At 47.0% G+C, this 21047-nt stretch overlaps 7 protein-coding genes across 7 annotated transcripts; 6 read left to right on the top strand and 1 right to left on the bottom strand.

Moving 5' to 3' along the window:
- Positions 1-643: 643 nt before the first annotated feature.
- On the top strand, positions 644-2305 carry POJ06DRAFT_242443 (RTA1 like protein-domain-containing protein). Its single transcript, XM_056186224.1, has 3 exons — positions 644-1066; positions 1129-1377; positions 1434-2305. The coding sequence occupies exons 1-3, from the start codon at positions 895-897 to the stop codon at positions 1886-1888; spliced, it is 876 nt and encodes a 291-aa protein (XP_056047063.1). The 5' UTR covers positions 644-894; the 3' UTR covers positions 1889-2305.
- Positions 2306-4826: 2521 nt separating this feature from the next.
- Positions 4827-8462, top strand: POJ06DRAFT_279357 (uncharacterized protein; the record flags this gene model as incomplete). The annotated part of the gene is made up of 3 exons (XM_056189808.1): positions 4827-5112; positions 5166-5673; positions 6515-8462. 3 exons carry the CDS (start codon positions 4827-4829, stop codon positions 8460-8462), a joined length of 2742 nt encoding a protein of 913 aa, XP_056047062.1.
- Positions 8463-10738: 2276 nt separating this feature from the next.
- POJ06DRAFT_242438 (histidine phosphatase superfamily) lies at positions 10739-12851 on the top strand. The gene is made up of 5 exons (XM_056186223.1): positions 10739-11293; positions 11364-11574; positions 11636-11652; positions 11706-12207; positions 12264-12851. The coding sequence occupies exons 1-5, from the start codon at positions 11144-11146 to the stop codon at positions 12464-12466; spliced, it is 1083 nt and encodes a 360-aa protein (XP_056047061.1). The 5' UTR covers positions 10739-11143; the 3' UTR covers positions 12467-12851.
- A 9-nt stretch (positions 12852-12860) lies between these two features.
- On the top strand, positions 12861-13356 carry POJ06DRAFT_5130 (uncharacterized protein). Its single transcript, XM_056191142.1, has one exon. The coding sequence runs from the start codon at positions 12941-12943 to the stop codon at positions 13232-13234; it is 294 nt and encodes a 97-aa protein (XP_056047060.1). The 5' UTR covers positions 12861-12940; the 3' UTR covers positions 13235-13356.
- A 2244-nt stretch (positions 13357-15600) lies between these two features.
- Positions 15601-15989, top strand: POJ06DRAFT_191801 (uncharacterized protein; the record flags this gene model as incomplete). Its single annotated transcript, XM_056184861.1, has 2 exons — positions 15601-15689; positions 15749-15989. Coding segments are annotated over 2 exons (330 nt in total), but the record flags the coding sequence as incomplete, so codon positions are not given.
- Positions 15990-17186: 1197 nt separating this feature from the next.
- POJ06DRAFT_5103 (uncharacterized protein) lies at positions 17187-18317 on the top strand. The gene is made up of 4 exons (XM_056191136.1): positions 17187-17374; positions 17426-17637; positions 17684-17962; positions 18013-18317. The coding sequence occupies exons 1-4, from the start codon at positions 17335-17337 to the stop codon at positions 18208-18210; spliced, it is 729 nt and encodes a 242-aa protein (XP_056047058.1). The 5' UTR covers positions 17187-17334; the 3' UTR covers positions 18211-18317.
- A 1445-nt stretch (positions 18318-19762) lies between these two features.
- On the bottom strand, positions 19763-20898 carry POJ06DRAFT_298094 (uncharacterized protein). The gene is made up of 4 exons (XM_056190639.1): positions 20606-20898; positions 20415-20460; positions 20238-20308; positions 19763-20173 (listed from the first exon to the last, which is right to left on the bottom strand). Exons 1-4 carry the CDS (start codon positions 20766-20768, stop codon positions 19806-19808), a joined length of 648 nt encoding a protein of 215 aa, XP_056047057.1. The 5' UTR covers positions 20769-20898; the 3' UTR covers positions 19763-19805.
- Positions 20899-21047: the final 149 nt, after the last annotated feature.

Genomic DNA, 21047 nt, shown 5'->3' with positions numbered 1-21047 from the left:
CCTAGCCCTTAATCGACGGTGTCAGTGCAGCCGCCGCACGATCGCGGTCTATCCGACCGTCGTCGGCCATCGCGGGCACGTGTGATTGGGTTGTTTTGGGTGTCTTTAGCATACTTCCTCTTTTACTTCTTGTCGTTGTCTCTATTGCGAATGAAACGCTAAGGGCTTGAATTTAGTGAGTGTCCTGGAACGGGATTCTTATTATCGCGGTTATGAAAGCATGCCAAGAGAAAACTGGGACGCGTAAGCAACACTCCCAACGCGCACAACAGGAACTGGAAAATGCAAAGTGCACATTATATAGAATACAACCACAGGTATTCCAATTATTAGGTGACAAAGAGCCCGAGCCCCATAAAAAGTAACACAACCCGAAAATTGGAGCTCCACTGGCAATATTGTATTGGGCAGCAGTAGTCAGCACCAAACACCACTGACCATTCGACAATGAACGAATTATGCTATAACGAGGGTTGCTGTTCTAGTTAGAGATTTTCTTGGCGGTCCATTCATAAGGGAGAAGCGAGGAACCTTAATTCGAGCACTATTACGTTTTGGGTCTAGTGTACGAGAAATACGACGTTCCAACGTAACGCAGTAATAAAGGTCGCCACAATCTCTTTCATTGCGTAAACTTTTGTCGCCAAACTCGAAAAGGAATCTTGAAGTTGGCGTACGAGAGATAGGATGGCTAAGCCTTACACGCAGTTTGCCCCGTGTTCAGCAGGCATGTGTGGCTATTTAAAGCGAGACGCGCGAGCTCTCAACCGGTTTTCGTTGTACACAACGGACACGCATTTTCATTTATTGCCCGATACCGGTCCCGTAAAGAACGAGACCGAAATTCAGAACCGATTACTTCTATTACTCAGCAATCCATCATAGTTAGCTCAAATGACTGAAAACAATGCGCAAGAATCCACGTTCGAATACTATCGTTATAATCCCAGTCTTGCAGCCGCGATTATATTTGTTGCCCTCTTTGGGTTAGTAACAGTTATTCATATTTATCGAGTCGTTCGAACGAAGACATGGTACTTTGTTCCTTTCCTGATTGGCGGTGTTTGTAAGATATACATCCTAACTGCTCTTGTCGTGTCGTTGCTAACTCAAGACGACTTCTTACAGTCGAAGTTATTGGCTATATTGGGAGAATACTCAGTAGTCGCGAATCGCCAAATTGGACTATGGGACCGTATATCATACAAACGTTGTTTCTCCTTCTCGCTCCGGCCCTGTTCGCGGCAAGCATTTACATGGAACTTGGTCGGATCATTTTGTTGGTCAATGGCGAATCTCGTTCTCTAATAAAGCGAAAATGGCTGACGAAAACGTTTGTGACTGGAGATGTCCTGTCGTTCCTCATGCAAGGAGGGGGTATGTGTATTGTGGGGTCTGATGGTATTTTCTCTGAAATTGACCTCACCGGGTAGGTGGTGGCATTATGACAACATCTCTACATACTGGCCAGTATGTCGTTATCGGCGGTCTCGTCGTCCAACTCCTATTTTTCGGTTTCTTTATGGTCACTGCTCTTATCTTCCACACACGAATCCACCGGCGCCCTACTAATACTTCCCTCTCGGTACCATGGTCCAGACATCAGTATGCATTATATTCGGCCAGCATACTTATTCTCGTCCGTTCCGTGTTCCGCGTGATAGAGTACGCCGAGGGCAATGACGGGTTCTTGCTACGACATGAGTACTTCCTGTATATTTTCGACTCAGTACTGATGTGGGGTACGATGGCTCTGTTCCTGGTGGTCCCTCCCGGCCAGCTGACTCAGATGTTGGCAGAAGCGAAATGGAACGGAACATCTCAGTCAGGTGGTCTTGATTATGAAATGGTCGTAACGAGAGAAAGGCAACCCGACAAACATGTTTAAGCTGATACGGAATTGTGTACGGCATAAGTCACTAAATTGTGAGGGTGAGTCGGCGAGAATAAGTGATGAAAGATACGCAACTATCGAGCGGGGCATTAGCACGAAACAAGATGTATGAGAGCCATAAAAACAATAGAACTTGGCATTGATGAAGTTGATCGAACTCAAGAAATTGCGGACAAAATTGCTCGGATGTCGCGATCTAGAAATATGGAGCAGCCTGACACCGTATGGACAAGAGTAGACCTCTAATTGTAGAATGGAGGACACTTAAAATTAATATCTTACTTTGAAATATAAAGATGCAAGGAAATAAGGATGGGCGACGGTCCGGAGTATAGGTTCAATCGGTGAGAATTTGTTAAACACTTGTGGGAACGGTTTTGCCTAGGACATGCTGTATGACATTACCTGAGAATTTGATGATCTCCATCTGCGGCTGACGCTGTGCCCTGCCTGACATTGGGAAGTAGCAAACGGTCGAGCCCACTCCTGCTCACCTTGTTCGGCCGCGCAACGACCACTTTGGGTCAACCAACCCACACTTCATCGTGCCATGGTACCAAAGAAATACGCTGGGTCATGCAGATGGCCTCCATGCCGCCAAAAGCGTCTCCTGGTTGTCCAGGATCCGAGTTGGGGATCTGATGATTCTGTGAAAAGACCCCACCATAAATCTGTACTGATGACTAGTATGCAGTATTCTAAGTACTATAGTGCTCACGAAAACCCGGGTAACTATTTCTGGAGCGACTCTGGGTAGTGCACGGCAAAGCACGGTAGCCCACTCAGCTGCTAGTGCCACCGAAGCCTACAGCAGCGAAAAGCAGTTGATCGGCGGCTAGGCCAACGTGTTTAGCCCGATCAATAGTGGCTGAGATTGTAAGGTCCGAATGTGGCCTAGCGTGTAGGGTTCGGCAAAATACAGGTCATGCAGTACCAGCGCAACTGAACATATCACACGCAGTTCAGGGGCCTGTCCCCTGTCCCAGGGCAACAAGGGCCGACATTTAAAGTTTTCTCGAGATGCCCAGCAAACTCAGGGCAACTCCCAAAGGGTTTTACCTTTGCCACAAAGCAACCCGAAAGCAAAACAAACAATCATTTTTAGGGTGTCGTGTCATGACCAACCTGCTACAGCGTGGTGTCGGGTCTTTCAGCAAGTTGAGCTGTCCCTCGCCCGCCTTAACCTTAACTCCCCCTTTGCTCGATTCTGGGTTGTCTACAACCGCGACGCGTTCTCGTGGACCTATTTCGCTTGCTAGCATGCTCCGTACGCAATATGGTTTCAGAAGTTCAGCTAAACGAGTGCTCGAAATGTGGTCGTGCATAGCGGTGCACGCGAATAACGACTTTACGATTATTCGTACGAATATTCCTAAGTCGAATACGAATAAATTGATGTCGGGTGCTTATATAATATTCGTACGAATAAAGTTTGCATTATTCGTATTATTCGTACATGCTAAATATTCCCAACCATCCTCAGACTTGTAGGGCTAGGGTTACCCCATCCACTGTTAAACAATCTTTCTACTGACACCCCAGTGGCTGGTACAGCTAAATAATCTCTAGCGGCTGGGAGACAATGACATCGATATTGATGACGGTAACAGGACTTTATAATGCTGAGGAGTTCGTTCCTGAGACAAACGTGTTCGTACAGCCAGCTACTCTAGGAGTCCAAATCACAGTCGAGGTAACGGGCCCCTTAATCTTTATTCAACGCCGCGTCTTCTTTGCAGCTCATACACGCGCCATTGACAGGAAATTTTCGACAACATCCACCCCGTCGTCAACCATTCGTGGATATTCATCGCTATGTTTTCTCCACCAAGAGAGTAGCCAGTTTTTCTCCTTTGTCTCCGAGTCATCTACAATCTGCAGCAAATCGAAGGTGTCCTGCAAAAAATTTGAGTTCACTCTTACTGTTTCGAAGCGCCAACCACACATTAGCTTGGCCATAGGAGACGCGTCAAGCAATATGTCGTGCAGCTCGTAGTAGATGGGTGTGAATTTTCTGGTCTTGATTCAGAGATTGCTGCAGCTGGGTACGCATGTATGAAGAAATTCCGGACGTATTATCATCTCATGGATGGGCACGATGTGTATTATTTCGCTGTAGTCCTGGACCCACGCTTCAAGACACTGCTTCTGGAGAAAAAATTGGGAGAAGTGACGGCCCAGACGGCAAAGTTTTTGACAATGCGGTCTTCTGGCGCTGCTTCCTCGTCGCTGCCATCAATCATAAGGTGATCATCGACCCTTTGAGAACGCTACCGGTGCTTGTGCGGAGATACAGAGAAATCATCCATATCTGCGACGACTTTTTTGTGCCTCAACGACAAAAGATATCATCTGGTTTTGGATAAAACCGTTACAAACGTGTTCGCGTGTCCAGGAGTAAACAAGACGACGCGATAACGCTCGGTGTCCATTGCTTTACCCTAACCTCGTTTTGTAAGTATTCGAATAATTACAAATTGAATACGAATACGACCTCCCCAACCAGTAGTCGAATACGAATATGAGTTGTGAAAAAAAAATCGGAATACGATACAAAATATTTATGTGCCGGTGCAGCCCAATGGTCAGGGTCAATCAGATTGCTGATTCCTCCCCTTACCCCCGACCAATATGGAAATTACACTCGGCCGACGCTATTTCCTGAAAAGGCAATTTTGAAGGGCCCCGTCCGAAATCCGTCATACTGAACATATTTTGCATTTTTATGAAGGTTATCACTACCTTCTACAGTAAGAATATCGGACTGACATCATTGCGTCCGAGACTAATCTATATACCTCCAAGAAAAAGGCTGATATATAAGGGCAGTGCTTGCGTTTGCGCAAGTGCTGTGTTGCTCTTCACTCAATTAACGTGCTGTGTTGCTCTTCATCAAATTAACCTACAAATAAGACGTTCGGAAAAACCAAGGATGGCCTCTAACCCAATCATCTTGATCACCGGTGCCAATACTGGTCTTGGACTTGAAACGGTCAAAGCCTTGTTGCGGTCGCCCAAAGCATATACGATCCTGCTCGGGGGCCGGAGCCTCAACAACGCCAACGCTGCAGCCAAAGAGGTGCAAGCAGAATTCCCTCGGAGTCCCAGTGTCGTCAAGACAATTCAAGTCGACATTGAAGATGATGACTCGATCTCTAAAGCATTCGATCATGTTGACAACGAATATGGTCGCGTGGATGTCTTGATCAACAACGCAGGTAACGGTCACCCGATACGTTTAAAGCGAATCGGAAGGCTAATACGTATATAGGGGGACAGTTCGACCAGCAGTTTCACTTCGGGAATATGACGATGCGAGAGATGTGGAACAAATCATGGAACGTCAACACCACCGGAACATGCATCCTTACTCATACCTTCGTGTCCCTTCTCTTGAAATCGTCGGATCCGAGACTCATCTTCATCACGAGCGGTATGTCAACACTTGCTGAAAGTGACAATGCATCGATCAAATTGAATCAGTCTCCGGCAAAGGGCTGGCCCAAGAAAGAGCCTGCGGTAGCGGCATACCGATCCAGCAAGACTGGCATGAACATGATGATGCGCGAGTGGACCCGGATCCTGCGAGAAGACGGTGTCAAAGTTTGGTGCATTTCACCGGGATTCCTAGCAACTGGTCTGGGCGGCAACCAGGATATGAACAAGCAGATGGGCGGACTAGATCCAAGTATAGGGGCGAATTTTGTGCGAGACGTGGTTGAAGGTGCTCGGGATCAAGACACCGGAAAAGTCGTCCGTCGGGACGGTGTTCAACCCTGGTAGTTTTCAGAAGCTCATTTCTACCTCGCAAGATGAATGAGACTCTTGTTCTATTATTCAATTAATGAATTTACAGAGAAGAAAATATTATTGCTGTCGAGAGTGACACTAGATAGCTGTGTTTAATGCGTTGAGTGATTGATATGGTCTGCCGGGTTTCCTGATTCCAAAGTGACGCGTCGTGTTTCTTGGTTTTCGACGGGGCTGACGAGTTTCAAGCAGCCTATCTGCCTGTTTACGCCCCTATCTCGGCGTCCCCAGGAAGTTTTAGAGAAAAGCACAGGCTGCTCATAACATATTTTTCGTATCATGTGATCTCATGACGGTCTTGTTAGAAAGGCTCTCTATTCGGGCCTAGTAAGAAGCACACAGCACCGCGAGTAGATTGGGACATACTTTATCATTCCAACACATCTGGCAACAGTCACGTGACCGACGTCCTAGTCACGTGACTTGTAAGATGTTGCCTGTCATAATGGCGTGTGTTGACGTGTACATTTGGGAACAAAATATTCAAGATGTTGCTGTGCGGTGATCCTGGATTCATGTACTGTAGGACATCAAGCTGAGCACCACAACGCATAATCTGGCTGGTACTGGTAGGCAATGATGTTGTGAACGATATGCCTCAAGCACAACACGTTCTCAATCTCTTATTTTATATCAGCTTACGGGCTTCAAACTTTCAAGGCACACCAGCTACTAGCCACTGTCACAGAAGATGTCGGACTTTTCAAGCTTCACTGGCAAGTTCCGAGCCCGTAAGGATACTCTACAAGGGTCTTCGGCCGCAAAGGTGACGAAGCGGCACAGGGAGTCGCTTGTGTGCAATCAATGCAGGAAATCTAAACTTCGATGCGATCGAAGTCAGCCATGCAGCAGCTGTGTCAAAAGAGATGACCCAGACGCTTGCTCTTATCGGGGTAGTACGGGATCAAGAGTTGACAACAGTCGCCAAGCCACGGTCGACGGCAGACTGACACACCTGGAGTCATTGGTCAAGAATTTGATGTGGAACCAGGAATCGGCGCCGGCGCCATCCGAAAACGATGTGATATCCCCAGAATTGTCCCGCTACCCAGCAGAGATTGTTGTTCAGACTCAAAGTGAAAATGTCGATGCCACAAGATATGTCGGTTCCACACACTGGTCGGCTATTCTGGACGACATTCACGAGCTGAAGATAGCCTTGGGTGGCTATGCCGACGTCCAGGAAGCCGAAAAACGTGCTACACCGGAAGCTCCTGCTTTAGGTAGCGAGCTGATATTCGGATCGTCAAATTCTTACTCTTTGCAACAGGTCGTCTCCCGATTTCTGCCTTCGAAAGTTGAGGTCGACCGGTATCTGTCGCTGTACTTCCAGGGTGAGACTTTCATTGTTCCATTCATCCATACGTATCATTTCCAGCGTCAATATCGAGAATTTTGGGCTGACACTACGAGTGTCAAGCCGCTCTGGCTTTCCATTTTGTTTTCCATTTGCTGTTTGGCATCTCTGATAAGGGGAGCAACCGATTCATATCATTCGCTACAAAATGACGTGGTCACCGAAAGCTCTCAATTCCATACAGCTGCCGGGCAATGCCTTGTCATAGGGGAGTATCATCGATCGCAGCAATTTGCGGTGGAGGCACTTGCTATCTATGGCCAGTGTAAAAATCTCAGAACTCTGGATCCCTCCCGAGAAGCTGGAGCGATCCTAGGTATGGTCGTCCGCATGGCGTACGAGATGGGCTACCACCGGGATCCAGACTCCTTTGGATCTTTCACCGTCTTCGAAGGTGAAATGCGCAGACGAGTTTGGGCAGCATGCAAGCAGATGGACGTGATGATATCCTTCCTGCTTGGCCTTCCGAGCAACATTTGTCTTGAGAATTGTGACACCAAGTCGCCGAGAAACCTCTTGGACTCAGACTTTGATATAGACACACAAGTCTTACCCGTGTCTCGATCCGAGAATGAGGCTACAAGGCTACTGTGGTTCATTGTCAAAGACAGGCAAATGGACAGCTTCAGCAAGGTCTGCAAAGATGCCCTCTCGTTTAAAGAGAAGTCCGAAGCCGAGATCCTTGAGCTGGATGAAGAAATTCGGCAAATGTACACGACGACTCCAGATGTTCTGCGGACACGTCCTCTTGCGGAGTCGATTGCGGACGCGCCTTTTCTCATAATGACCAGACTATACGTCGAATTTATTTACCTAAAAGGTCTGTGTGTTCTACATCGCAGATACATGGCCCGAGGCAATGTTTTCAGTACTAAATCTTGTGTCAAAGCTGGAAAACGACTCGTCAGTCAGTTTATTGATATGTATAAGGAACTCTCACCTGGTGGTCAACTACATGCGGAGCGTTGGATGCTCACCAATTTCACCATGAATGATTTTTTGTTAGGCATCATGGTGCTCTGCCTGGTGGTGCACACCCATCGCAAACGAGGCTCACGGCATCCAGCCATTGACTCAGCCACGGAGAGCGAAGTGCTTCTGCTGCTCGAGCAGTCGTATGATATCTGCGTGGAAAAGTCCCAGGCCAGCAGAGATGCGCGGCGAGTTTCCCATGCGGTCGGTCTCATTTTGAATGGCGCTGAATCGTCCAATGCACCCGAATCGCAACCAGGAGGTGACAACGCACCGCGCATTGACCTAGCATCGCTGTCCTTACAGCTCGAGCGTGGCGATGGTCAGGGAAATGAGACTCCTTTTGACCTGCTTGATCCTTTCAATTTTATGGGCAACGACTTTGAGAACATTGACTGGACCGTGTTCGACCCACAAATATCAGGCTAAGATGCATCCAGCAATCTGTTCGTCAGTATCTGCGAGTATCATTATTCCAGGTGCCAGAACCACGGTGCCACCCAGCTTGACTGTAATGCTGCAGCCACGTCTATACCCTACGCAGGATCGTCTGGCCAAATGTACGTTGTATGCACCAGCGCAACATGTTCAGCAGTGAGATACAGGACCTATTCGGAGCAAGAATGGAACTATCATGGATGCAAATCGGATGTTGTTCTAATAACTGAACCGTGTTCGAGTAATTCGTATAGTTCTAAGCAGAGCGGAGTTGTTTGGGCCACAGCTACAAAGGCAAAGTTTTTGTGTATGTACATACCAAACGTCAACGCATGCTATAACTAGAGCGCGTGTGCGGTGTCGTGTGTGCGGCTACTTTTACCTCTATGAGAGTAGCTGTGGCGATCACATAGTGTAAGAATATATAATATTACTGTGGACTTCTCATGTTCGTGGTCGTGGTCAGTATATAAATTGGAAGATTACGGCTCAGGATTATAAGGGCCCTTCTTAGTATCTTGTTACTTTGATTTTGTAGAAAGATAGTTAGAGAGATCGTTGATAGAGCGTCGGTACATTGTTAATAAATGTTCTAAAAATTTCATCCGTTTTGAATAACTATGGTGAATTGGCAATTTGGCATGGTGACTGATTAGATTTCTATGTTCGTCGTGGAGGACACCGTCGGATATAGCAAAGCGATCCCGGTTTTCGGCCGCTCTAGTAAATGACCATAACATTTTACGACGACGGTGTACCAAGAGTGTGCAAATGTCACTATTTTCTGGTGCGGCGAATGCTTCCAACATTCTAAAAAACCTCAAACGTTCCAGCTCGAGAGGCTGTCATTGAAATGTTGATTTTTGCTAGCGTTTTTCGACTTCACGTTCTCGAGATGTTGGAAACGAGGTTTTATGTCAAGATCATGCCCACGCTCCCTCACATATGTCCCATGAAGGATGGTGGACAAGAATGGATAGTATCACGTCTCGACTCGTACTGTGAACGAATCCCTTTTGGCTGCGGCCAACAAATATGATAAGACGGTAGAGAATGGCGAATTCGATTTAATTGATTAACAAACACCTTTGGTGACAGTCTCAAGCAAGAATAGGGAAGCATATTCCCTGCCGAGGAGAGCCATATCCATGATAATGACAACGACATTCATTAACACCAACTGGTGCATAAGCCTGCGGGTGTTCGTCTGAAGCGATATGCAAAGGATCTTGATGGTCTCCACGATATAAATAGACGAGCGAATGACTTCCTGAAGATAACGCCTTTGTTGAATTAGCAAGTCGCTTGGAGATATTGAACTCACAAAAACCCTGTCATCTGAAATTTCTCCTCGACATTATAAGCTTTCGCAAACTACTTCCGTTGGGTCCAAAGGTCACAACGAGATGTTCATCCATTTGGCTACACAAGGACTTTCCGGCTATTTTCGCCACTGACAATTAAATGAACTCGTGACCATAATACAGGACTCTGCCCAGCGTACCAGCCTATCGCCAAGAGGACAAGAGAAACCCATCTTGGATTGCCAGGCAGAACGTAGATTTCTTGAACGAGAAACTGAGTGCATCAGGGATGAGACCAAGACTGGATATAAACAAGTTTCAGAAGTACCGACTGCGATAGTGAGAGACCGTCAGAAAGATCAGTATTAAGAGCTCAAGAGCATTGTACATTGACAGGCCGGCGCAGAAGGCAATAAAGGTCTTAATTGTGAGGCTGGAGCCGTCATTATCACCAATGACGCCGGTTGCAGCAAAAGGAACTGAGCTGGAAGCAGTCGAAATATCAGACATACTTGGTGTGGGCATACAAGGGAGCTAGGGAGCGAAGCCAAATGCCATATGCGGTGAAAGATGATGATGGACGATGATGGTATCTCAGAGCTCTACGGAAAGACCTCTGTGCTATGCGAGGGATCACGTGAGCGGTGGCCGACAGTCAACACAACTAGTTCTGCGCCTCCGAGCATGGTAATCTGGTCAAACGAAGATGTTCTGACGATGTACAGAAAGCAGCTTGTCGGCGAAGGTCCCAGAACTATGGCTAGTAATTACAGAGTGGTAGACGCCCTAACCAGTAGGTCGAGCCGTGGTTGTGGTCGCGCGGTCTGTCGGTCGTAGCCTGTTGGTCGTTGTCAGCGTGTGGGCAAGGTGGCTTGTCGGTCCTGTCGGTCCTAGGTTTAGGTGTAGATCAGGTCTCTTTGACCGTTGATCGGTGAACTTAGCCTTCGCCCCACCCAATCCATGAACTACTTAACGTCGCTCACTGTCGCTACTGCGTCATAACCAACATAAGAGAATATATCATTCGAACCGCCTGATTTTTCTGATTCCGAGCTACCATTTGTATTTAGTTTTAGGAACCCAAATTGTTAGTGATGTTTTTCACGTCAGGGTCAGGGCTCTGACTGGCGTTTTTGGCACCAAGGTAAATTTGTGCGGGTTTATGGTACCAACACGTTTTCGGTTCGCTGGGCCTGTCGGTCCTTGATTTACTAGTATGGAGGACCTGAACTGAACCCTGGAGAGGAAGCGGCTCGTTTGTATGGCCCTGTCGGTCCCAGTTCAGACCCCTGAACGGCTGGCTAATAACCTCCCTGATACGCACTCTGCTGCGCCGATGGAGCGGACGATAACAATTGCCAGTTCAACATGTTTTCCTCTACGATTTCCCACGGGTTCTTATTCTTCGTTCTATTTATGTCGACTATAGTAGCGACGCCATCGTACATCAAATACGAATCTGTGCCGGGGTATTTCTTGCAGGATTTGGATAGTACTAATGCTGCGACTTTCAATTTCGTACGTAGAGCACATAATGTGTAGCTTGAAAATGATGCAGATTACTGATGCGATACTATTCAATTGACAGATGACGACGAATTTCGGATTGATTAATAGGACTTATTCATCCTCCAGTAATTCGAAGGAAGTTGGCACGACGGAGGATCAGACGCAGTGGGAGAGGTTCGCGAGAGAGGTTTGGCAGCTGAACGAGCAGAGCGATTATGGGGTGGAGTATAAGGTGCTGTTTATCGGGCGGCATGGGCAGGGATATCATAATATTGCCGAGTCTTATTATGGTAAGCCAACTCTCTCCTGATAATAGTTGTGCTTGTTGATGCTGATTCTTGATTTGCATAGGTACACCTGCTTGGAATGTTCGTATGATCTGTTTTGTGTTGGCTATGGCATTGCTGACGATCCATGTTAGTGCTACTATTCGCAAATGGACGGAGATGGAACTATTACGTGGGCAGATGCACAATTGACACCTAACGGCATCGCAGAAGCCCTAGCCGTAAACGCGTTCTGGGCAAAAGAAATAACAGAGCAAAACATTCCCACGCCACAGAAATTCTACACTAGCCCGCTCAGTCGTTGTTGTGCGACAGCGGCTTTGACTTTCACAGGTCTCACTCTGCCAGCAAGCCAGCCTTTTATTCCGGAAGTGAAGGAGCTGTTGAGAGAGTGGATTAGTGGCCATACTTGTGATCGGAGAGGTAATATGTCCTATATTGCCGCGAATTATCCGACTTTTACTTTTGAGGAGGGATTTCAAGAGGCGGATCCGTTGTGGAATGCGACCTTGGTGGAGACGCGTTCCGCGCAAGATGAAAGGTCGAGGAGTGTTTTAGATGATATTTTTATGAATGATCGGAGTACCTATATCTCGATTACGACGCATTCCGGGGAGGCTGCTTCTATGTTGTCTGGTATGTTCAGGGTGGAACCTTGTTTTGTGAAGATGAATTCGCTGACTTTGTCGCAGTTCTGGGTCACAGACCCTTTAGTTTGAGCACTGGAGCTGTCATTCCTATTCTTGTAAGGGCGGAGACTGTGACGGGTAGACCCTCTTTCCCAACGGGGCAGCCATGGACGTCGATTTTGACTTGTACGACGCCGCCTCCTAATCCTACACCGACGACCGCTGAGGTAAAGTTAAGTGATGCCATGATGATGCGTATCCAATGAGCTTTGGCATGGAGTGTAAATCTGTTGTCAGATAGAGTAGATAAACTTTAGAGAACATGATGCGCTACTGTACCGTACAGTTTAATATTCGTCCGCGCCAGTCAATAATGGGAAATGGTGGTGTACAGAAGGCGGAAATTTGATATCCAGCAATAAAAGCGTCACGCTGAGATGTTTAAGTCCGAATGCATTTGTTACCTACACAATCTCGACACCGAGAAATGTGAGCGCGATTTACCGGATTCGCACTTATGGACCGCATAAAGATTTATCATTCCTGCCACGCGGGCGCGCTATTTGTGGAATCTGCTGCTGTCCGATAAGGATACGGCTGTAAAGTCAAATTTTTTTTTATTCGGATGGTCGAGGTGCATTACAAATTGCTCGTATATATTAAAGCCAGGTCCTTTCCTGACAAGAATAGTGGGTTCTCATCATCATTTGCATCAAGCCTGATTCTTATAATCGCTAAACATGAAGACCACCGTTGCTGTCGTTTTTACCACTGTGTTCATCGCTACCCTTGGCGCCAGTGCTTTCCCTACTGTCCATCGGAATCACAGCAAGAGGCAGGCACTGACTAGTCCCAATAGCGAACCATACATTCCTGGAAAGTTGTTTGACCTTTTCTTCATGATCATTGGCGAAAACATGGACCTTTGGCCTGTCGAATCCCAGTCCATGCTAACCTCTGGAAGGACGCCCCCAACGGCCGTCTGCTTGCCAACTACTATGGTGTCACACACCCATCGCAGGTCAGTCTACTAACGTCCATGCATTTACGTCCAACGGTTAGATTTTATTAGCCAAACTATTTTGACCACATTGCTGCCACTACTTTCGGTTGGAACTCCGATAGTCCAGTAAACATCACCGGTTCCGAGTCTTTCAACATTGTTGACCTTCTGGCAGGGGCAGCGGTTTCATGGCGATCTTTAAAGCAAAAGTCCGTTGCTCTCTCTACTACCGAAGCCGAGTATATGGCTCTCAGTGAAGCGGTCAAGGAAGCACTATGGCTTCAGATGCTCTTCACAAAACTCGGTCACCCTCCCTTCTCTCCGCCGTGTGGGCTGAGCGAAAGATCCCACACAACACCGCCGGGCCAAGCATATTGACATCCGTTATAACTTTGTGCGCGACACCATTCTGGAAAAGAGAGTCATCGTGCGATATACTCCTACCGAGAGGATGGTTGCTGATATCCTCATCAAATCGCTACCGTCTGACAAACACCACCGTTTCGTTCAACAGATGGATATTCAGTCGCTTCCTGTTTGAGCTTGCAAACACGGGGAAGAATGTTGGGAATACAAGTATATAAATTGAGGTCGTAATTTTCCTTGGATATGATAACCAATTTGACTCAAGTCAGCTGAAGTCGGACATCATCCAGCTCATTGTTATACGAAGTTCTAGTCGAACTTTGACATCTTTCACTGCTATCTAAAGCTATATCATCTATAGATCTAAACTGGGAAGGATATAAGCTAGAGAAAGGTATTCAGAGACTAGGAGACAGGATCTTTTTCGACCTGACGAAGTAGATAAACTCTCTATATTCGCAGGGGCCATGTACCACAACGATAACCACATACCTCACGTGTCACATTATGACCGAAAGGTTAGGGTCCGGTAGTTGGTCTGACGGTTCTTCGGACTACACTCCGATTCCAGCATGTCCCAAGGATATGCTCCGGTCCACCGGCTATGTTCCGAATGCTGGCGGGTGAAGAGGGGCAGAACGAGTCTATAGGAAGCGTAGTTCCCTCAGTAGTAGATAAAGGGATAGCTTTTGGAATAACTACATAATTTTTCCATATCTAGATATGACAGACACTCATTATCTCTCCGAAGAGGAGCTCCTGGACTTCTCCAACTCCGAAGTCGGGAAACCAGCGCCCTCTTGTCACATGGTAGCGATACCACGTACATGCAAAGGGAATAATAGAGGTGGACACGAATACAGTTTTCTCTATTCGCATTCGCATTCGCAATTCGCAGCACGAACATTTATTCGCAGCGAATAAAATGTCAGCTGCGAATGCGAATGCGAATAATATTCGTATATTCGCAGTGTTTCACCAACCCAGACTATCTAGCGATTCCTGCATCAGAAGTAGCAGTCGAGAGACTGTTCGGAAGTGATTTGCTGGGCCCACGTAGACACTCCCTAAGTGGGACACCATGAGGAAGCTTGTTTTGTTAAGGGATATGTACGCCAACGACGAAAAATTTTAATATATTTAATATGTATGTGCGAATATTGCGAATAATTACGAATAATTTTTTTTATTCCCATTCGCATTCTAAGGATGAAATTTCCAAATATTCGCATTCGAATTGCGGCGAATATATTCGTCATTCGTGTCCACCCCTAATTTATTGTAATGTGACATATCGTCGCTGTGGATTTGCTATTTAGAAAAATAAAGCTGATGGTGGGTTTTTGCTATCCGCTCAGTCGGGCGATCCCTTGCTTCCCGATCACGTGAAAAGATTCTGACTAAGCAATTCCGTAATTTTGGTCGTACAATTAACGTTTGGCACAAATATTGCTTGCGCACTGCCTCCTGTGGCCCATAATGCTGGCATTCTGGAAAATATCTGCTTATTACTCGCAGATATTATTGGATGCCAATAGTCCCACTGAATCACTGACCGAGGGACTGGCTTGTGACAAATAGCCCTAAACCATGATTGACGGTTTAATCAACAGCACAACCAGTTTACTCGGCTGCGAGACAAACATTACGTCCCCTTTTTACTTAAGAAGGGTGGACATTTCGCTCTCACATTGTTAACTGATTCGGAAATGGACGCAGTAATGTCAGGAACGTCCGCGATCTCCTACGGTTATACTTCGCGTGCAAGATCGACAACCGCGTGGAACAGCACCACACCCGATCGACATACTGTGAACAAAAGTCCTTCGCCTGTGAGTGATCGATCAGATGAGCACCAGGGAAATATTTTAAGCTTGCGTGTTCGCCGGAATCTACTTCATCGACAACGGATATGTCGAGCGCGATGTCAGTTGCGCTCTCAAAGGACAAGTCGTCAGGGCCAGACGAGAACTGGATCTCGGAGTTTGACAAGGCGCTCAACCTTTTGAAGAGCAATGCGCCGTCCGGTGGTTGGATATTCAGATGACGTATTCCCAGTATTTGAAATTAGAGGAATGCTGGTCAATGATAAAATCTGACACCTATTCAGAGGATAAGAGGTATTAGCTTACAAGACGCGTTTGTTTCCAGATACTTGCTGAAGATTTCGACATTGTAGCTACCCACGCTTGTCATACAATAGTGTCACCGAGACCGTGACTGTGGTGACGGTACCAAGAAACCTGCATGAAGTTGCGGCTTCTGAGCTTAGACGGCAAATCATGAACGGTATTGTGGAACACCTCTCTCATCACAGCCCCGAAAGCTTGGGCAGAATTGTGGATGCTGGATCTAGCGATGTACGAGGATCTGGCGGTGGCTATGAGCATAGCGTGAAACAGGCAGACGGACGAGGATAGAGTCTGAACCTTCCGAGGCCAGTAAGTCCGTGATGAAGTCCATTGAGAGCGTGCAGGGGCCGGTAAAGGTTGTAAGGTTCCGAAAGGTAGCCATCAAGGAGTTTTCGTGCGCTGGCATTGTTCATAAGAGCGTACGTATTTTAAATCTCCGCATCTCTGAGAATATCCGTTCTTAAACTTTTGTCGTCCGGCACGCATAGGCGGTCGTTATAATAAATCAGTCCATCCACCAAGCTGTACCCGTGCTCGTCCCTTGTCTCGGTCGATCCGATGTCCCTCCCTTCCTTCAACTGCGTGACCAAGTCTCCTAACCAATTGTCACCGTACAATGGTATGGAAGGCTGAATGAATTTATACTCTCCCATAAGGGGAACAACTGGTAGGTGTAGACACCCTCCCAATCGCCACTACACAAAAGGATTATTTTGTGCCCAAATGGAATGCGTTTATTGGATACATTACAACGCCACATATAGGCACTTGTTAGGCACCTGAGAACCGAAAAATGAGTAAAGCAACCTGTCAGTGTGAAAACTCGGCCGTCGTCGAATGCAACTGCCATGACGTAAGGTCACAAGACCCTCAACACTTTCCACGACACCCTCAATTTTCAACGCTCCCTCTGTTTCACTGGACAGTTGCTGCGCGTTAATAAGTTCCCAGGCTACCTGTCACACTCTGAGAAACTAAATGTAACATATACATCATAAAATAAATCAGTATAATAAGTTAACTCAATATAGACATATATTGTGTCCTTGTATGTCCCACCCTGTTGTTTTTGTAACTAATCCATGGTCCCTTTGTTTAAAACTTGATATCATACTATGTCACCTGAATTCTCTGATTCCTATGTTCGAACTCCCACCTCCCACACGAAAGCCAATAAAGACTATAACCATGGCAGATCGCCGACTCTCCAAATTATCCATGACGTAATTCTGACCAAGCATCTGGTCAATGCGGCAAGCCACCGCATGATGGCTTTTCATCTAATTCTCACCACGCGGAAACTTACACTCGGTCCAAATTATAGCTTAGTAAGATGACGCTGCAGTGGGAACAGCACTAGAAATACTATTGACGATCGCCTCGCGACGCGCGCTACACGAATTTGACTAATGGTTCGGAGGATTTCAGTCCCGCACACATGATGATTACTCAGAAATTGACTTCTAATCAATCGAAACGGTTACTTGACAGAAATTGCTGTCAGCTTCAAATCCTGCCAGATGGATATAAATAATCGCGTTCGTTCCCTCCAATATGTCACACCGTCAATCGATTACAAGTTGATTTCAAGCATCTTCTATCAATCTTATCAATAACAGAATCACTCAGAATAATGTCTTCTAAAGTCATCGTCGTCACCGGAACCAACAGAGGTACCTGACTTCTCACATCATAAGAATTCTTATTTAACTAACAAGCCAAAGGTATCGGTCTTGCACTCGCGACTCAGTTAAATCAGCGGGGTCACACTGTCATTGCGACGGTGCGTTCCAAGGCGAAAGCAGCTGACACACCGCTTGCGTCTCTTCCGAACGTGAAGCTTGTCGAGTTGGATGCTGATAACCTTGCGACTATTGATTCTGCTGTTGACGACATCGAGAAGATCGCTCCAGAGGGCATTGATGAGCTTTGGAATGTACGCTCCTAAGATCTAATACACGCGTATGGGCTAATGGAAATAGAATTTCGGAGTGTACAATCTCGGTCAAAACTCCACCTCAGTTCGCACGGTTGTGCCCGCGGATTTACAGCAAGTGTTCCAGATTAATGCGACTGCGCCAATATATCTCACGTCAAGGCTTCTTCCTCTGCTCGAGAAGCGCGCAACAAAAAAAGTCGTGTTTGTCTCGACTTTGGCTGCTTCGTTCGACTTTACTAAGAAATTCGCTGAGATGCTAGCTCAATGGAACGCCCCTTTTATTTACGGCGCATCTAAGTCTGCTCTCAACATGGCTGCTTTGGTAAGTTCTTATTTTCGTAATTATAAGGTGGGTATATGCTTACGAAATAGTACTTCCACCTTCAGCTCAACCACTCAGGCTTTACGATCGTTCCAATCCACCCGGGTGTCGTGCTAACAGATATGAATCCGATGGGCCAGATCGAGACTGAGGAGAGTGCGACGAAAATGCTTGAAGTTGTCGATCCGGTGACTGCGAAGGATGACTTCGTTCTGCGAAGCTATGATGGTTCTATTGTTGCTTGGTAGTTTTGGGGAAAGCGTAACCGTCATTAACGGAATGGCTGCTTTTGTGTAGTTGTCTGATGGCGTGCGTGTGTGCTGTTGGCATTTTGTATAATATACCAGGGTATGACTGTCTAGTTCTCCAGCTCGTGTCCATAGTCCAGTCCCAGCGATCTCAAAGATTAGAATTGCCAAAACGCGTTTGGTCTGTGGCTCACCGCTTCGGTCGACATTAATTATGTTGATTGTCCCCCTGTCTTGCTCTGCTTGTCAACGTCCAGTCTTCCATCATCTCATCGGCCGTGGTCCACGAGTTCTCCCCGGTCCACGAGTTCTCCCCGATATATCTCCTCTACAGAGCAAATTACGGCTTTTTGGTTTTCGTCTCAAAGATCCCAGGCTGATCGCTTTGCACGATGCACTACAGTTTTCGGACGGCCACTGCTCTATCGAACGACGACCGATTCTCCGTGACATACCTGAGCAACTGTGGCAGGACGGAGCATTGCATCCACCGGTTTTTTCCATCACTGTGGCTCGATAGTTTACGCAAGATGACAGGTATGAGCGCAGTATAGCAGAATGCGAATGTCAGAGATTGGACGAAATCATGTACCGCCTTTTTAATAAGCTCGGGTTTTTGATTCGCCATACTACAAGTCTCAAAACTAAAGGAGCTTGAATTTCCGATGAAGGTTTGGTTGTTGCTTTTTGCATCCAGAACGCTCAGTTTCTGGACATATATGGTGTTAAATTGTAAACAATATTCGTACCCCGTAAGTGTATAATCTTGTGTTGAGCAGAAGTCGAACACCCAAAATCACTGCCTTACCTTCTGCTTTGTGCTCTGGAGGTGAAGTCCTACTGATCGCGGGCTGTCAACTTGATAGCCCACCTTATAGAAATGCTGTGCAATCACATCGGCGCCAGATTCAATGTTCTCATCAAACTCGATACGAAGCATCTTTCCAACATGTCGCCATATTACGTTAGCGCCACATGTGTGTACGGATGCCTTTGCAAGCTATTGGTCGCAGGAGACATGCCACAGAATGCAAAACGATGCAGGGTGCTTCAACCGCTCTAGCAAATGAGTATGAAATAATCCGACAAGATAAAGTTCCTAGTGCAGAAGCACCTTTTGACTTTCGGCTAGCAGACCACAGCAAATATTGTCCATTGGTTTGGCACTAATCTGACTGCGATCAATCAGGTAGTACCGTACGTACAGAATCTGTCTGACAAAAATCAATTAGACAAAGTCGTGGCATCTTGAAAATGGCAATGCGAACAACGTCTAGGGCCGACGTGTTCTCGAATGCCAATCAGGCTTCTGAATGATCTCCCAAGTCTGGGAGGACCTTTGCTGCACACCCAACCATCTAGTGTCTGCCCACCTTGCCACAACCCACGTAGTTTCACAATTAATTGGCGATAATACACTTTAAAGTTTACACTACGCAATTGGGCAAGCATGGTCCTGCTGTGACAACCGTCGGTTTCTGTGCTATGCTACGAAAAGCCGACAAGCCCCGATGCACACTGCCAGTCGGCAACCATGCATACTTCGAAGCCAAACTGGACGACGAAGCCGCGTTCGCTCTTCTCGATAGGGCAGTCTAGATCGCTACACAATTTGTGACACTGCCCGGATTGATAGCACCCAGGAAGCCGTTGGGAGATGGTGCGCAACTGAGAAATGTACATCGTTTGTCTTGGGAAGATCCTGTGTCCCGATAGCGTAGTGTACCCGCAGCCGATTTGCTGGAGTGACCACTTTGTATGTCGTGAGCCATATTCTCGTTCTGAATTCTGTCAGCCATAGCTTCTCCAAAATTGTGATCCATAAACGCCACTAGCATGTTTTCGAGCTGTGCGTTTTTTGTGTATAGCGCCCCCGTCGCAGTCGTTCGGCACCGAATCGCCTCTGTGACCGGCAAAGACCGGTAGCCCTGCCAGATGTCATTCGATCCCTTGTAAACGGCTGCTGTAAATAGCCTAGCAAAACAATTGGCAGAGAAGATGATTGAACTGCGTGAAGCTGATCTTACCTCTCCAGCGAGTCGTATATAGATCATGTATTTGAGGAAGAGCATTTCCAGTCTTGCGGGAACAAGATGCACTGTGAACCGCTTAGTCCCAGTCAGCGAGGTTGTTTCCACGGTTTGCTGCTCTTGAACCTCCAAATAGCGGCCAGCTTAGCGTCAGTTGGCAACGTCGAAACTAACCTCTTATCGTCATCCTCCACGAGCTCAGTAAGTATCGCTTGGAATCCTGGCGACGGGCCGACACGCGAATTCTCGAGTATGTGCTTGCATATTCATTTCAGAACTCCAAACGAGTTCTCCGACGATTGTGAAGGTACGGTCCAAGTTCGGCCAAATTCAAACGACGCCAAATATATGCAAAAGGTACTTACCAAACAGGTTGAGATCCCGCCGATCAGCAGACACGGTATGCGATGTCGGCGGCGCACGAACCTTCAAGCGGTCTGAGATCTTGCTATGCTCGACGTTCGCATCAAGCCTGATTACTCGACAGATGGTTCGCGTCAGTAAGTGAAGAGGTCGGCGAGGAGTCATTGCAACGGTTAGGTGTCGAGGCGATTGACCTGCTTTATCAGCACCGCATGCTCAGTCGCGTCCAATTGAAGTGACAATGGGCGCGAGGTGGTCAAGGAGGGAAATCCCATCGGGGCCGTCCACATCGAGGATTCGCCGTTCGCGATCGGGGCCGAGCACAATGGACATTCTAGAACCCTGCCCGGAACTTTGGGGTCGCCGGTTACTGTCCCCTAAGCAGAGGATTAATTCGTTACCGGGCGCTTGCGCCAAGCCAGAAGAGTATAACGACTACGGTCG

The sequence above is a fragment of the Lipomyces tetrasporus genome (assembly GCF_029532465.1).
Source record: "Lipomyces tetrasporus strain NRRL Y-64009 chromosome Unknown POJ06scaffold_1, whole genome shotgun sequence".
NCBI lineage: Eukaryota > Fungi > Ascomycota > Lipomycetes > Lipomycetales > Lipomycetaceae > Lipomyces > Lipomyces tetrasporus.
The sequence above is the reverse complement of the archived record's forward strand: the minus strand, read 5'-3'. Positions and strand labels throughout refer to the sequence as shown.

Excerpts from the sequence above, each read along its gene's own strand:
- POJ06DRAFT_5130 (XM_056191142.1), top strand. The coding sequence starts at position 12,941 with ATGAAGACCACCGTTGCTGTCGTTTTTACCACTGTGTTCATCGCTACC.
- POJ06DRAFT_242443 (XM_056186224.1), top strand. The coding sequence starts at position 895 with ATGACTGAAAACAATGCGCAAGAATCCACGTTCGAATACTATCGTTAT. Across the intron at positions 1,067-1,128 it reads TTTCCTGATTGGCGGTGTTT|TCGAAGTTATTGGCTATATT; the intron begins GTAAGATATACA and ends GACTTCTTACAG. Across the intron at positions 1,378-1,433 it reads GTTCCTCATGCAAGGAGGGG|GTGGTGGCATTATGACAACA; the intron begins GTATGTGTATTG and ends CTCACCGGGTAG.
- POJ06DRAFT_242438 (XM_056186223.1), top strand. The coding sequence starts at position 11,144 with ATGTTTTCCTCTACGATTTCCCACGGGTTCTTATTCTTCGTTCTATTT. Across the intron at positions 11,294-11,363 it reads ATGCTGCGACTTTCAATTTC|ATGACGACGAATTTCGGATT; the intron begins GTACGTAGAGCA and ends TTCAATTGACAG. Across the intron at positions 12,208-12,263 it reads GGCTGCTTCTATGTTGTCTG|TTCTGGGTCACAGACCCTTT; the intron begins GTATGTTCAGGG and ends ACTTTGTCGCAG.
- POJ06DRAFT_5103 (XM_056191136.1), top strand. The coding sequence starts at position 17,335 with ATGTCTTCTAAAGTCATCGTCGTCACCGGAACCAACAGAG. Across the intron at positions 17,375-17,425 it reads CGTCACCGGAACCAACAGAG|GTATCGGTCTTGCACTCGCG; the intron begins GTACCTGACTTC and ends AACAAGCCAAAG. Across the intron at positions 17,638-17,683 it reads GCATTGATGAGCTTTGGAAT|AATTTCGGAGTGTACAATCT; the intron begins GTACGCTCCTAA and ends TAATGGAAATAG.
- POJ06DRAFT_298094 (XM_056190639.1), bottom strand. The coding sequence starts at position 20,768 with ATGACTCCTCGCCGACCTCTTCACTTACTGACGCGAACCATCTGTCGA. Across the intron at positions 20,461-20,605 it reads GCGGGATCTCAACCTGTTTG|GATTCCAAGCGATACTTACT; the intron begins GTAAGTACCTTT and ends GCCCGTCGCCAG. Across the intron at positions 20,174-20,237 it reads ATATACGACTCGCTGGAGAG|CAGCCGTTTACAAGGGATCG; the intron begins GTAAGATCAGCT and ends GGCTATTTACAG.